A 14,749-nucleotide genomic window follows, 5' to 3' on the forward strand; every position below is an offset into this window, starting at 1 on the left:
GAAATGGCAAACAACTCCCGTATTCTTGCCTGGGAAATCCCAAGGACAGAGGAGCCTGGTGGGCTATAGTCCATGTGTCGCAAAAGACATGACTAGACATGATTAGCAACTAAAACAAACAAACAAAAGATCTCCTTCAGCACTGATATTTAATTATGATAAGCCAGCACTTGCACTTGATGAAAAGCAGTGGGTCAGCCTGGGCTTCCCTGGTGGTTAAGACTGTAAGGAATCAGCCTGCAATGTAGGAAACACAGGTTCAATCTCTGGGTTGGGAAGATTTCCTGGAGAAAGGGAATGGCTACCCATTCCTGTATTCTTACCTGGAGAATCCCATGGACAGAGGAGTCTAGTGGGCTACAGTCCATGGGGTCTCAAAGAGTTGAACGTGACTGAAGTGACTTAGCACATGTTAGAGCAGCCTAAGGGCATGCATTGAAATATTTGATTTTGGATAATCTGTTAAGCGTCATTAGTGGTTTGACACTGAGTGTCAGGAGCAATCATTCTGCAAAGGAGGCTGCAAAGAAGTAAATGCTATTCCCATATCAAGTGGACTTCCAGGTAATGATTAATGCAGCTGGGATTCAGTCTTCTTTGTGCTTTTCATTTATTTATGAATTCTATAATTAGTCCATCCTAAAGGAGATCAGTCCTGAGTATTCATTGGAAGGACTGATGTTGAAGCTGAAACTCCAATACTTTGGCCACCTGATGCGAAGAACTGACTCATTAGAAAGGACCCTGATGCTGGGAAAGATTGAGGGCAGGAGGAGAAGGGCTTAACAGAGGATGAGATGGTTGGATGGCATCACCAACTCAATGGACTTGAGTTTGGGTAAACTCCAGGAGTTGGTGATAGACAGGGAGGCCTGGCGTGCTGCTGTCCATGTGGATGCAAAGAGTCAGACACAACTGAGCGACTGAACTGAACTGATAGTGAATTAGAGACACTGTTGTAGATGCTGGAGATGCAATGGTAATTGAAGTGGACAAGATTCCTGCTCTCAAACAGTTTAATTCTGGTAAGGGCAACGGGCAAAAAATAAGCAAACAAATAAAGGTCAGTCTCAGATCGTGATGGGTGCTGGGAATCCAGTTACGCAGTCATGTGACCATGAGTACTGGACAGTGAGTGCTCAGCAAAGGCTTCTGCGAGAGCAAATACTTGAGCTGAATGCTGATTCATAAGTAGGAATCAGCTACCTGAGGATATGAGGAAACCTGTTTCTTGGGGACAGCGGGCCCTCGTGTAGGAACTTGTAATCAAGGAACAGATAGCAGCCCACTGTGGTTGGGATAGACTTAGCTCAGAGAAGAATGATAAGGGCCGAGATGGAGGGTAATGTCGGGTCTAATGGTTTGGGCATCAGAAGTCCTGATTAGAAGTTAAGATTTCATTCCAAATGTATTGATAAGCCATTTGAATGCTGTCAGCAGGGAAGCGCTCTCTGGTTTCTTTGTGGCAAATGGATGCTGGCGGACAAAAGTGGAATCAGTTGCATCAGTTGCCACTAATCCAGCTAAAAGCTGAAGGGGGTTGGAAGGTGAAGAGAATGGATAGATCTGAGATATGTAGCAGAGGTGGAGGTGAAAAGACCGGCTTCCAAAAGTGCGTACCGTCTTATCTAGTGTGGCCTTTGCCCCATGTCTGGAAACTTCTCTAAGGCCCCAAGCCCACTGTTTCCACAAGCGTTTTCCTTCGTCTGTAACTATTCTGCTTGCTGTTCTGGAAGCCTGCGTGAATCAGTGCAGCTTTTCTGAGCATTTGTCTTGGAAAAAAGTGTCTTCCATGCAGCTCACATACTGAGAAAGGGAATCGATGGGCAGCACTAGAATAAATGTCCACGCTGCTCTCTTGGAAACGTTAGTATGGTTTCTGTTGTTCTTCTACAAGAAATTATTGAGGTTCACAGCAAGTGATCGAATGCCCATTAAGACACTCACTTGTTAGCGAAGGAACATGAAGGAACCTAGATTTTTAAGCCAAAGTGAAAGCGAAGTGAGAGAAGTCTCAAAACTTGTGACATTCCCACCTGCTTGACCGGCCCCGAGCGTGTGGGCTGCCTGCTTCCTAACCTTCCTTTAGAGCCCTAGAGATTGCATTTGTCAATTTGCAGGGACTAACTTCCTCAGAAGAAACTGTAATCCTGCCTTGCAGCGCCTTGGTCTCTGCTACAGTGCTTTTAAGGTATTGGGCGTCCCTGCTGTTCTCCAGGAAGGGTTGAGAGGTCCAGCCCCTTGGCATCTCATGCAGATGGATGGCACAGCCCTCCTGCTACTGATCTCCCTTATCTGTCACTGGCACAACTCGCTACAGACCTGCTTCTCCAGCCTACTTTGACTTTCATCACAGGCAGATTGGCTGTTTATTGGTATGGAATGTATAACTGGAATTTTCTAGAATTGGTGAAAATGTCACACAATGACTGTTTTATATCTGACTTCTTTTACTCAGCATAAATATTTCAGATTTATCCATTTGAATATTAATAGGTCTTTCAATGGGTGAGTAGTAAGTAATTCCGTGTGTTTCTGTGTGTCTCTCTGTGTGTGTATGTATCACAATTCATCCATTCACCATTTTGTGGACATTTGGATTATTTCTAGTTTTAGGGTATTACCAATAAAGATATTGTGAATATTTGTGTACAAGTTTTTATGTGCACACAGGCTTTTATTTCTCTTGAATAAGTACCCAGGAATGAAATGTCAATGTCATATTGTAGGCATATGTTTCACTTTTAAAAAAACTGAAAAATATTTCCCAAAGAAGTTTTACCATTTATCATCAGTCGTGCATAAAACGTCCAGCTGCTCCGTGTCATCCCAAACACTCGATGTGGCCAAAAACTGGTGTAGTCAGGCTTCCCAGCTCTGGTAACATACCTCCACAGTTCCTGATCTGGTGGAAAAGAGAAATCAAGCATCTCCTTTCTAATACCCTGTATAAAGCATCGGGAGATAATTCTACTAGCGTGCCAGTCACCGTCCTGTGATGTTCTTTAAGAGAGGAGAAATATAATCATGGGAATTTCCATCGTGGCCACAAAAAATAGGGGAGAGAAAGTTCCTCAAAGCTTGGAAGGGTTATTACCAGTGTAAGAGAGAGAAGGGATCTAGGCGAGCAGAACCCTAGACGTTACAGTATCTCCTCAAGTCTAAGGAGTTTGAGGGAGAGATAGTAGCAACATCCAATAAAGTTCATGACTGACCCACAGAGCTGACGACATAAACCTGGCTCTCTCTGTCTGTAAAGACCAACATAAGAAGGGGAAGGGTGGTTCTCAAGTTGAAAGACTGAAGTAAGGACCCTGTGTGATCACCCAGAAGTGCTCAATAGGTGGTAATAAATGTTCCTGGGAATAATTCTCTGAATAATTTTCTGAGCCAAGGGATAAACCAAGACAGCAGCTTTTTAGTATGCCCTGAAAGCTTCAGAGTGCCTGCTGGGATTCATACTTTTACACTTATGACTTTTAGTTATGATTATAGGATTCTATCAGTGGATCATCTACATTGAGTTCAGTTCAGTTCAGTTGCTCAGTCATGTCCGACTCTTTGTGACCCCGTGGACTGCAGCTTGCCAGGCCTCCCTGTCCATCACCAACTCCTGGAGCTTACTCAAACTCATGTCTATTGAGTCGGTGATGCCATCCAACCATCTCATCCTCTGTCATCCCCTTCTCCTCCTGCCTTCAATCTTTCCCAGCATCAGGATCTTTTCAAATGAGTCAGCTCTTCTCATCAGGTGGCCAAAGTGTTGGAATTTCAGCTTCCACTGAACACTCAGGACTGATTTCCTTTAGGATGGACTGCTTGGATCTCCTTGCAGTCCAAGGAACTCTCAAGAGTCTTCTCTGACACCACAGTTCAAAAGCATCAATTCTTCCGTGCTCAGCTTTCTTTATAGTCCAACTCTCACATCCATATTAGCCTTGATGAGACAGACCTTTGTTGGCAAAGTAATGCCTCTGCTTTTTAATATGCTTTCTAGGTTGGTCATAGCTTTTTTTCCAAGAAGTAAGTGTCTTTTAATTTCATTTAATTGCAGTCACCAATTGCAGTGATGTTGGAGCCCCCCAAAATAAAGTCAGCCACTGTTTCCATTGTTTCCCCATCTATTTGCCATGAAGTGATGGGATCAGATGCCATGATCTTAGTTTTCTGAATGTTGAGTTTTAAGCCAACTTTTTCACTCTCCTCTTTTACTTTCATCAAGAGGCTCTTTAGTTCTTCTTCACTTTCTGCCATAAAAGTGGTGTAATCTGCATATCTGAGGTTATTGATATTTCTCCCAGCAATCTTGATTCCAGCTTGTGCTTCCTCCAGCCCAGCGTTCCTCATGATGTAGTCTGCATATAAGTTAAATAAGCAGGGTGACAATATACAGCCTTGACGTACTCCTTTTCCTATTTGGACTCAGTCTGTTGTTCCATGTCCAGTTCTAACTGTTGCTTCCTGACCTGCATACAGATTTCTCAAGAGGCAGGTCAGGTGGTATGGTATTCCCATCTCTTTGAAAATCTTTCACAGTTTATTGTGATCTACACACTCAAAGGCTTTGGCATAAATAACATTTACATAGCATGGAATATAATAAGTTAGAGAGCTATTTCATTACCCCCCAATTAAAGCAAGCCCTAGCCCTGACATTCAGAAGGATTCTGTGTGTCTCTGTCTACTCCATTTTTTTTTTTTTTTTACTGTTCCTTCAAGAATGTGCTCAGTTCATGATGATATATGAAATGTTTAGTCTTCTCTGTACAATTGATGATTCCAGTTCCAGTGACTGAGTTAGTGTGCAGATAGAAGTGTGAATTGTTAGCCTGAGGTACTGACTTGTCTTCTGTTTCTATGAGCCTGATCTTTCTTTGTATTTTTGTCTTTAGTATGAGATGACATTTTTAATGTTGATATTACAGATCAATGATGCTTTACGGCAACAAAGAAATTGCATGATTGGTATGGGATATTGGTATCTCTCAGGTGTTTATGAACTTAAACCATTTACATTGTTTCCAACACTTATGAGATTTTAGTAATTATCTCATGAAACATATGAAATTGTTACTGTTATTAGGGAGTATTTCAGTGAAAGGTAATGTGGGTGTTTGAATTCTGAATCAAAAACAGGAAGATTACTTGAATTGCAGGGTTTCAATGCTGGCTTGGCGCCTAAGTGTTGAGTCCTTGGCTACACTGTGCCCACCAGATTCCTGTCTCACCAAACTGCTGCAGTAGACCTGCGAGCTGGTCCAAGTTTCATCTGCAAACGCAGGCAGTTCTCCCAGTGCATCTGCTCTTTAAAGCCAGGCTCCTAGGCCTTGGCTTGCATTGCTCGTTCTTTCTTTACAAGAACTCCATGATCGGTTCTCTGTCACTTGACAGAAACAGGCTTCAGTTCCAGGTGCCGTGTTGCGTGGCTGTACCAAGACCACAGGGACTGTAAAGATGAAGGCACGCTACTGTACGTAGGCTGACTTGCCTGAGTGACTCACTCACATTCATTCTTTCCCAAGGCAGAGTGGCCCCTTTGCTCTGAACTTGAGGCTGCCCTGAATAAGAATAGCAAGTCAGGTCAGACACACAAGATGCTCTGCAAATGGACCTCTCCAACTGTGAGCATCAGGAGACTTCCAGGGCTCTCAGCAAGACCTGCTATCCCCCGGACTTGAATTGTCTCCGTGAACACCATCCAGTAGATCATGGAATATTTCCATATAAAGATTGAAACTAGCTACTATGCGTTTCATGCATTTCATGAACTCGTGGGGCGTTCTTGCTGTCTTTACGACACGATGACTCAGCTAAATACTTGCTGAGGATATTTGTGCTCAAAACTGTGGCTGCAACTCGGGGAGTCTACAAAAGCTAGAAAAAGTCATTCCCTTACTGTTTAGGAGTGAAAAACAGGATGAAAGCAGTCAGAGATTAACAAGGAGCAGAGTTACTGTTCCCTGAGAGTGAGAACCTCAAACTGGGATTTCAGACACAGGGGTGGGTCTTCGGGCAGTGCTAGGTTTTCTGGGTGCTGCCCACTCCAGTATTCTTTCCTGGAGCACAGGGGTGGGTCTTTGGGTGGTGCTAAGTTTTCTGGGTGCTGCCCACTGCAGTATTCTTTCCTGGAGAATCCCCATGGAGAGAGGAGCCCAGCGGGCTGCAGTCCATGGGCTGCAAAGAGCCAGACAAAGAGCCAGACAAAGAGCCCGACTGAGCAACAAACATGCCACTTTCACTTTTGGCAAGTCATGTCCCTCTCTGGACTGCACGTGCCTCATATACAAAACTAAGGTGTTACGCCGGCTGCGACAGACCGCGCAGAAGCGTGGCCAAGAGGAGCTCCCCCTCACCCAAGGTCAGGGGCAGCGGCCAAGAGTGCCAGGCTGCGACAGCCCAGGAGCGGCTGAGAGGAGCTACCCCACGCCCAAGGTTGGGGCAGTGGCCAAGAGCAGTTACCCCACACCAAAGGTCGGGGCAGCGGCTGACAGGAGCAACCCCACGTTCAAGGAGCAGAGGCTGCGCGGGGCCCAGGAGGGCCGAGAGGAGCTACTCCACATTCAAGGTCAGGAGGGGTGGCCAGTGAGGAGATACCCCTCATCCAAGGTAAGGAGCAGCAGCTGCGCTTTGCTGGAGCGGCCGTGAAGAGATACCCCACGTCCAAGGTAAGAGAAACCCAAGTAAGACAGTAGGTGTTGCAAGAGGGCATCAGAAGGCAGACACACTGAAACCATACTCACAGAAAACTAGCCAATCTGATCACACGGACCACAGCCTTGTCTAACTCAGTGAAACTAAGCCATGCCCTGTGGGGCGGAGAGGTCTGGCAGAATGTGGTCCACTGGAGAAGGGAATGGCAAACCACTTCAGTATTCTTGCCTTGAGAACCCCATGAACAGTATGAAAAGGCAAAAAAATAGGATACTGAAATAGGAACTCCCCAGGTTGGTCGGTGCCCAATATGCTACGGGAGATCAGTGGAGAAATAATTCCAGAAAGAATCAAGGGATGGAGCCAAAGCAAAAACAATACCCAGTTGTGGATGTGACTGGTGATAGAAGCAAGGTCTGATGCTATAAAGAGCAATATTGCATAGGAACCTGGAATGTCAGGTCCATGAATTAAGGCAAATTGGAAGTGGTCAAACAGGAGATGGCAAGAGTGAATGTCGACATTCTAGGAATCAGCGAATTCAAATGGACTGGAATGGGTGAATTTAACTCAGATGACCATTATATCTACTACTGCAGGCAGGAATCCCTTAGAAGAAATGGAGTAGCCATCATGGTCAACAAAAGAGTCCAAAATGCAGTACTTGGACGCAATCTCAAAAATGACAGAATGATCTCTGTTCATTTCCAGGCAAACCATTCAATATCACAGTAATCCAAGCCTATGCCCCAACCAGTAACGCTGAAGAAGCTGAAGTTGCATGGTTCTATGAAAACCTATAAGACTTTTTAGAACTAACACCCAAAAAAGATATCCTTTTCATTAAAGGGGGCTGGAATGCAAAAGTAGGAAGTCAAGAAACACCTGGAGTAACACGCAAATTTGGCCTTGGAGTACGGAATGAAGCAGGGCAAAGGCTAATAGAGTTTTTCCAAGAGAATGCACTGGTCATAGCAAACACCCTCTTCCAACAACACAAGAGAAGACTCTACACATGGACATCACCAGATGGTCAACACCAAAATCAGATTGATTATATTCTTTGCAGCCAGAGATGGAGAAGCTGTATACAGTCAGTGAAAACAAGACTGGGAGCTGACTGTGGCTCAGACCATGAACTCCTTATTGCCAACTTGAGACTTAAATTGAAGAAAGTAGGGAAAACCACTAGACCATTCAGGTATGACCTAAATCAAATCCCTTATGATTATACAGTGGAAGTGAGAAATAGATTTAAGGGACTAGATTTGATAGATAGAGTGCCTGATGAACTATGGACAGAGGTTCGTGACATTGTACAGGAGACAGGGATCAAGATCATCCCCATGGAAAAGAAATGCAAAAAAGCAAAATGACTGTCTGGGGAGGCCTTACGAATAGCTGTGAAAAGAAGGGAAGAGAAAAGCAAAGCAGAAAAGGAAAGATACAAACATCTGAATGCAGAGTTCCAAAGGATAGCAAGGAGACATAAGAAAGCCTTCCTCAGCAATCAATGCAAAGAAATAGAGGAAAACAACAGAACAGGAAAGACTAGACATGTCTTCAAGAAAATTAGAGATACCAAGGGAATATTTCATGCAAAGATGGGCTCAATAAAGGACAGAAATGGTATGGACCTAACAGAAGCAGAAGATATTAAGAAGAGGTGGCAAGAATACACAGAAGAACTGTACAAAAAAGATCTTCACGACCCAGATAATCATGATGGTGTGATCACTCACCTAGAGTCAGACATCCTGGAATGGGAAGTCAACTGGGCCTTAGGAAGGATCACTACAAACAAAGCTAGTGGAGGTGATGGAATTCCAGTTGAGCTATTTCAAATCCCGAAAGATGATTCTGTGAAAGTGCTGTACTCAATATGCCAGCAAATTTGGAACACTCAGCAGTGGCCACAGGACTGGAAAAGGTCAGTTTTTATTCCAATCCCAAAGAAAGGCAATGACAAAGAATGCTCAAACTACCGCACAATGGCACTCATCTCACACGCTAGTAAAGTAATGCTCAAAATTCTCCAAGCCAGGCTTCAGTGATATGTGAACCATGAACTTCCAGATGTTCAAGCTGGTTTTAGAAAAGGCAGAGGAACCAGAGATCAAATTGCCAACATCCGCTGGATCATCGAAAAAGCAAGAGAGTTCCACAAAAACATCTATTTCTGCTTTATTGACTATGCCAAAGCCTTTGAAGGTGTGGATCACAATAAACTGTGGAAAATTCTGAAAGAGATGGGAATACCAGACCACCTGACCTGCCTCTTGAGAAATCTGTATGCAGGTCAGGAAGCAACAGTTAGAACTGGACATGGAACAACAGACTGAGTTCCAAATAGGAAAAGGAGTTCGTCAAGGCTGTATATTGTTACCCTGTTTATTTGACTTATATGCAGAGTACATCATGAGAAATGCTGGGCTGGAAGAAGCACAAGCTGGAATCAAGATTGGCGGGAGAAATATCAATAACCTCAGATATGCAGATGACACCACCCTTATGGCAGAAAGTGAAGAGGAACTCAAAAGCCTCTTGATGAAAGTGAAAGTGGAGAGTGAAAAAGTTGGCTTAAAGCTCAATATTCAGAAAACGAAGATCATGGCATCTGGTCCCATCACTTCATGGGAAACAGATGGGGAAACAGTGTCAGACTTTATTTTTCTTGGCTCCAAAATCACTGCAGATGGTGACTGCAGCCATGAAATTAAAAGACGCTTACTCCTTGGAAGGAAAGTTATGACCAACCTAGATAGCATATTCAAAAGCAGAGACATTACTTTGCCAACAAAGGTCCATCTAGTCAAGGCTATGGTTTTTCCAGTAGTCATGTATGGATGTGAGAGTTGGACTGTGAAGAAAGCTGAGCACCGAAGAATTGATGCTTTTGAACTGTGGTGTTGGAGAAGACTCTTGAGAGTCCCTTGAACTGCAAGGAGATCCAACCAGTCCATTCTGAAGGAGATCAGCCCTGGGATTTCTTTGGAAGGAATGATGCTAAAGCTGAAACTCCAGTACTTTGGCCACCTCATGTGAAGTGTTGACTCATTGGAAAAGACTTTGATGCTGGGAGGGATCGGGGGCAGGAGGAGAAGGGGACAACAGAGGATGAGATGGCTGGATGGCATCACTGACTCGATGGACATGAGTCTCAGTGAACTCCAGGAGTTGGTGATGGACAGGGAGGCCTGGCGTGCTGCGATTCATGGGGTCGCAAAGAGTCCGACACGACTGAGTGACTGAACTGAACTGAACTGATACTAACACTGGGGCGCTGGTTTCCAATGTAATAGTGTTTCTGAAGACAGAGGTGATAGGAAAGGAGGTTCTTCTTACTTCATCTCTTACCTGCGATACTGATAGCATGCTCTGTCCTGAGAGCTGGCCCTCGTCCGGTAGCACCCACTCTGGTGGTCTCTAAGTAACACAAGCACTACTCCTGTCTTCTGCCTGAGCTGACACGCTTTGAATCTTCTGCTCCGTTTGCATCTTCATCTTAGTCTGGGAAACCGCATCCTTGTCTTCAGCCCCTCTGTAGCCAGAGATGGCTAAGTCATCCGAATCTGATTAATGAAACGTAACGGAAAAGTCCAGTGGAGTGACCTGGGGAAGTTTTTCTTTCCTTCTGTGCTTCTCTGTCCCCTCGTATTGCTCTTTTAAACATTCACGTGGTGAGCTGGGAGCTGAGATGAGTGCCTGGTCTGGCTTCATGCTGAGCCTCTGAACCTGCTAGCCACCCTCTTCCAGACTTCCTGTTGTATGAAACAAACCAACAAAAAAGGCCTATTTCATCTTACAGTGCTGAAAATTGGGTTTTATGTTACTTGTATTTTAAACTATTCCTAACGGGTACAGCACACTATGAAGTAATATGTACATATAAAACTTCTTCATGATTTGAGGATAATTGGTGCTGAAAAAGGCCAGTTGATGTGAACCCGTATATAGCATGGGCATCAACATCACGGTGAATAAAGACAAAATGTTTAATTGGGATTTAATCTTGGAAAATGCAACTAAAATTGATGAAAATAATTTAATTAATACTTAACATTTATGTTATAATTATAACTTCAGGTAATAAAACCATTGTGACTTTTTTTTTAAACAGCTTCATAGAGGTAAAATTGGCATGTCACAGAATTTGCCCATTATGAATGTACACTTAGACAAATTTGAGTAAATTTACATAGCAGTATAATTATGCACATAATCCTGTTTTAGAACATTTTTCTCACCTTAAAATTTCCCTTATCCACGTTTTTAGTCCATTTATGCTCATACCATCAGCTCCAGACAATCGTTAATCAACTTTCTAGATCTATACTGTACTGTGAAAGTTGCTCAGGCATGTCTGACTCTTTGTGACCCCGTGGACTGTAGCCCCCCAGGCTCCTCTGTCCATGGGATTCTCCAGGCAAGAACACTGGAGGGGGTTGCCATGCCTTCCTCCAGGGGATCTTCCCAATCAGAGATCAAACCCAGGTCTCCCACATTGCAGGCAGATTCTTTACCTACTGAGCCACCTGGGAAGCCAAAGGTGCTTGTCTGCTGAAACCCAGGACCGATACCTGTACCTATAGATTGGCCTTTAATAGGTGTATGTGATCTTACAATATTTGGTCTTCCTGTTCTCTAATATGGTATGCTTCTCAATTTCTATAAATCTTCAAAATTTTCCTTCAGAAATATTTTATAGCTTTCAATGCACAGGTTTTACACTTTTTTGTTCAAAATTTTCAGAAGCACTTAAATTCTTTTGATGTGACTTTGAACATAATTTTCTTAATTGAATATTTGGATTTTTTTCTAGTATACAGAAATGTAATATCCACTCATCTTGCATTCTATATCTCCTTGAGTTTGGTTATGGACTCCAGTGGGTTTAGGGTGAATGCTTTAGAGTATTATGCATACAGGATCGCAGAGTTTGTAAGTAAAGACAGTTTTACTTCTTCCCTTTCTAGATATATGCCTACAATGCATTTTTGATCTGACCTCTGAACATTCCCCCAGTGTCAGCTCTGTCTGCTCCGCTTTCATTCACTGCTGCCTGATTCACAACCTTTCCTTCTGTAAAGCTCGTCTGCTCTCAGTTCTGTCTCAGGACATTTGCACGTTATCCCTTTTTCCTCAACGTTCTTCACCCAAATCTTTCATGGCTGCCTCCTTCCATCATTTCCATCCTTCACATCTCAAATCAAAAACCATCACTTCAAAGTGAACTTCCCTGGTCATCCTGGGGAAGTCTGTCATCTCTATGACTATTCTATATCATTCTGTAAACTAGTTTCTTCAGAACACATACAACCCCACAACAATCTCCTCTTTTTACGTATTTATGTTGTTGCCCAGCTCTCAACTTGAATGTCACCTCCTTGATGGCAGTGGCCTTGGCTGTGTTTCCACCGCTCAATCCCAGTGCCTGCCTCATATTAGGTGTATTTCTTTTTCTTTTTCCTTCTGCTGTATGGTTGACAGAAGACAAAAAGAAAAATTAAAAGCATGCAAACAAAAACTATTCAAAAGACTGACTTTCATACATTAGTTACTGTAAAATGGACTGGAAATTATCACAGGGATTAACTATTCTAAAGGGAAGAAAGGGCATTAAACAAAAGTAAGTTGACACATTTTGATTATGTGTTGGAGCTTCGAAACAATACAGGACATAGTAATTTTGTGCACTCACACGTGGGCCTGGGACCATTCGTCACACACACCTTGAAGTTTGAGGGAGGGCTATTCAGTTGCATCTGTGCAGATTCTTTTTTGTGAGTTAGAGAATTAACAGTGCAAGCTCTGCATCTGAAAGTTTCCGTGAAGCTGAGACCGGCTCGTGGCGTACAGGGCTGTGGCTGGACCTTTGTTTTTCCCCCGCTTTCCCTGTCATCGCCTGTCTGCTCATCCTGAACCGTCATGGGATGAGATGCTGCAGGGCTAGTGGTGCGGACTCAGAGCCACGGGGAGCACTCTGGTACAGGGTAGTGCTCACCACTGGGCCCTCCAGATCATTCACTGGTTTCCTTGGTGTCATTCTCTTGTCAAGAAGCTCTGGGAATTCAGCGCATTTTTCCCCTTCAGCTAGACGCCACCAGAGTATCTGACTCTGGATGTGTCAGGCAGGCTCTGTAGTTAAATGGCTCAGCATTTCTGTTTGTCAGGGTGATATAAAATAAGGGGGGGAAATGTTTGCTTTGTGAAGCCCTGCCATAAAACCTTCAGGAAGGATTATACATCATCAGGCCTTTGATTCACAAAGGAAAATGCTCTGAAAGACAAAACATCTTTAGTGTCAATTTTCAACTAGGAGAAAATTGAATGAAATGAAGTTTGACATATGGAACAGTTTTCATAAGTTGTTTCAAATATAAGTCACAAGAAAGGTCACTTTGAGGATATGGTAGAAGCTCAGATGAGATGCTTCTAATAACCTGAACAGAGCCCAGAGCTGACTTGCTTCTCTGTGCCGGTGGGCCACGCTGTGGACCATGCTCAGTCAAGGAAGAACTGGGCTCGTTAACCATTCGTGATTGCAGAGGGCTTCTGTAGAAAGGGAGGCTAAAACTAGCTCGGAAAACACGAAGGCAGACTCTCTCTACCTTCATTACCTAAGCCCATCCCTGGAAAACAACCTTTCACTAAACTCTCCCTCACCAGCAGCTGTCACGTATGCGGCTAAAAGCTTAGTGAAATATGACCAGCACAGTCGCATTCCAGTCATATTGGAAAGTCAGCCTATGCCATCAACACTGCTGTGCTGTGATGAAACACAGTTTCACACAGAACCAAACACTCTAAGAGCGTATTTCTCAGAAACTTTGGTCGTATGTACATTTTTGTGTGTTGATAAATAAATATGATTAAGATACAATCTCACCAAGTAGTCATAACTGGCTAATCTTGGTTCTAAATGCCATATGCAGCATGGAACGTTCATTTCAGATTCATTCTTTAAAGGAGTTAGGATTTTCCAAGCCACAGTTTGCAAACCGTGTGCTTCTTTGTGCAGTTATCAGATCAGATCAGTCGCTCAGTCGTGTCCGACTCTTTGCGACCCCATGAATCGCAGCACGCCAGGCCTCCCTGTCCATCACCAGCTCCCGGAGTTCACCCAGACTCATGTCCATCGAGTCAGTGATACCATCCAGCCATCTCATCCTCTGTCGTCCACTTCTCCTCCTGCCCCCAATCCCTCCCGGCATCAGAGTCTTTTCCAATGAGTCAATTCTTCACATCAGGTGGCCAAAGTACTGGAGTTTCAGCTTCAGCATCATTCCTTCCAAAGAAATCCCAGGGTTGATCTCCTTCAGAATGGACTGGTTGGATCTCCTCACAGTCCAAGGGACTCTCAAGAGTCTTCTCCAGCACCACAGCTCAAAAGCATCAATTCTTTGGCACTCAGCCTTCTTCACAGTCCAACTCTCACAGCCATACATGACCACTGGAAAAACCATAGCCTTGACTAGACAAACCTTTGTTGGCAAAGTAATGTCTCCGCTTTTGAATATGCTGTCTAGGTTGGTCATAACTTTCCTTCCAAGGAGTAAGCGTCTTTTAATTTCATGGCTGCAGTCACCATCTGCAGTGATTTTGGAGCCCAGAAAAATAGTCTGACACTGTTTCCACTGTTTCCCCATCTATTTGCCATGAAGTGATGGGACCGGATGCCATGATCTTTGTTTTCTGAATGTTGAGCTTTAATAGGTTAAACTAATTTATCTTATTCCTCATCACCTCCTCCCGGATTCATAATCTCCAGTTTCCTGATACTCACAATAATATGTAGATTTGTTTCTGTTGTCTGACAGTTGATGGAGCATTAAATAAAAAGAGATGACAAAGCCAGAATAGTAGCTCTCACTCCTGACTCACAACCTCAGCGAAAGCAAAAATGAGTAAATCAGTCTTCCCTTGGAGAGGGGTGGCTAGGAGCTAGAAAGGCAAAACCACTCCTCGTATGCTGGACATAAGGGGAAAAAGGGGCTTTCCGTTTTCTACTTGTCAGCACGTGTCACTGTCCCCTCCCCTCAGGCCTGACGCATTAGAGCAGGGGCAGTAGGGACTGCGCTTCGCTTTTTGACTGATA

General features: G+C 43.9%; 1 protein-coding gene across 3 annotated transcripts in view; it reads right to left on the reverse strand.

Annotated features, from left to right (window-relative positions):
- Positions 1–2,566: 2,566 nt before the first annotated feature.
- The window catches only part of TMEM232 (transmembrane protein 232), a 346,237-nt gene continuing 334,054 nt past the window's right edge, over positions 2,567–14,749 (reverse strand). The window contains exons 16-17 of one of the 3 annotated variants that reach the window (XR_009495390.1): positions 10,009–10,412; positions 2,567–2,905 (exon numbers count right to left, since the gene is read on the reverse strand). Coding sequence is in view for 1 of the 3 variants with exons in the window: in XM_059888844.1 (XP_059744827.1) it covers positions 10,368–10,412 (45 nt within the window). In the remaining 2 variants the exon portion in view is untranslated. Of the gene's footprint in view, positions 2,906–9,971; positions 10,413–14,749 lie in introns of those variants that run through there. The other 2 variants (XR_009495389.1, XM_059888844.1) reach the window with 2 other exon arrangements.

The sequence above is a fragment of the Bos taurus genome, chromosome 7 (genome assembly GCF_002263795.3).
Source record: "Bos taurus isolate L1 Dominette 01449 registration number 42190680 breed Hereford chromosome 7, ARS-UCD2.0, whole genome shotgun sequence".
Lineage (NCBI taxonomy): Eukaryota > Metazoa > Chordata > Mammalia > Artiodactyla > Bovidae > Bos > Bos taurus.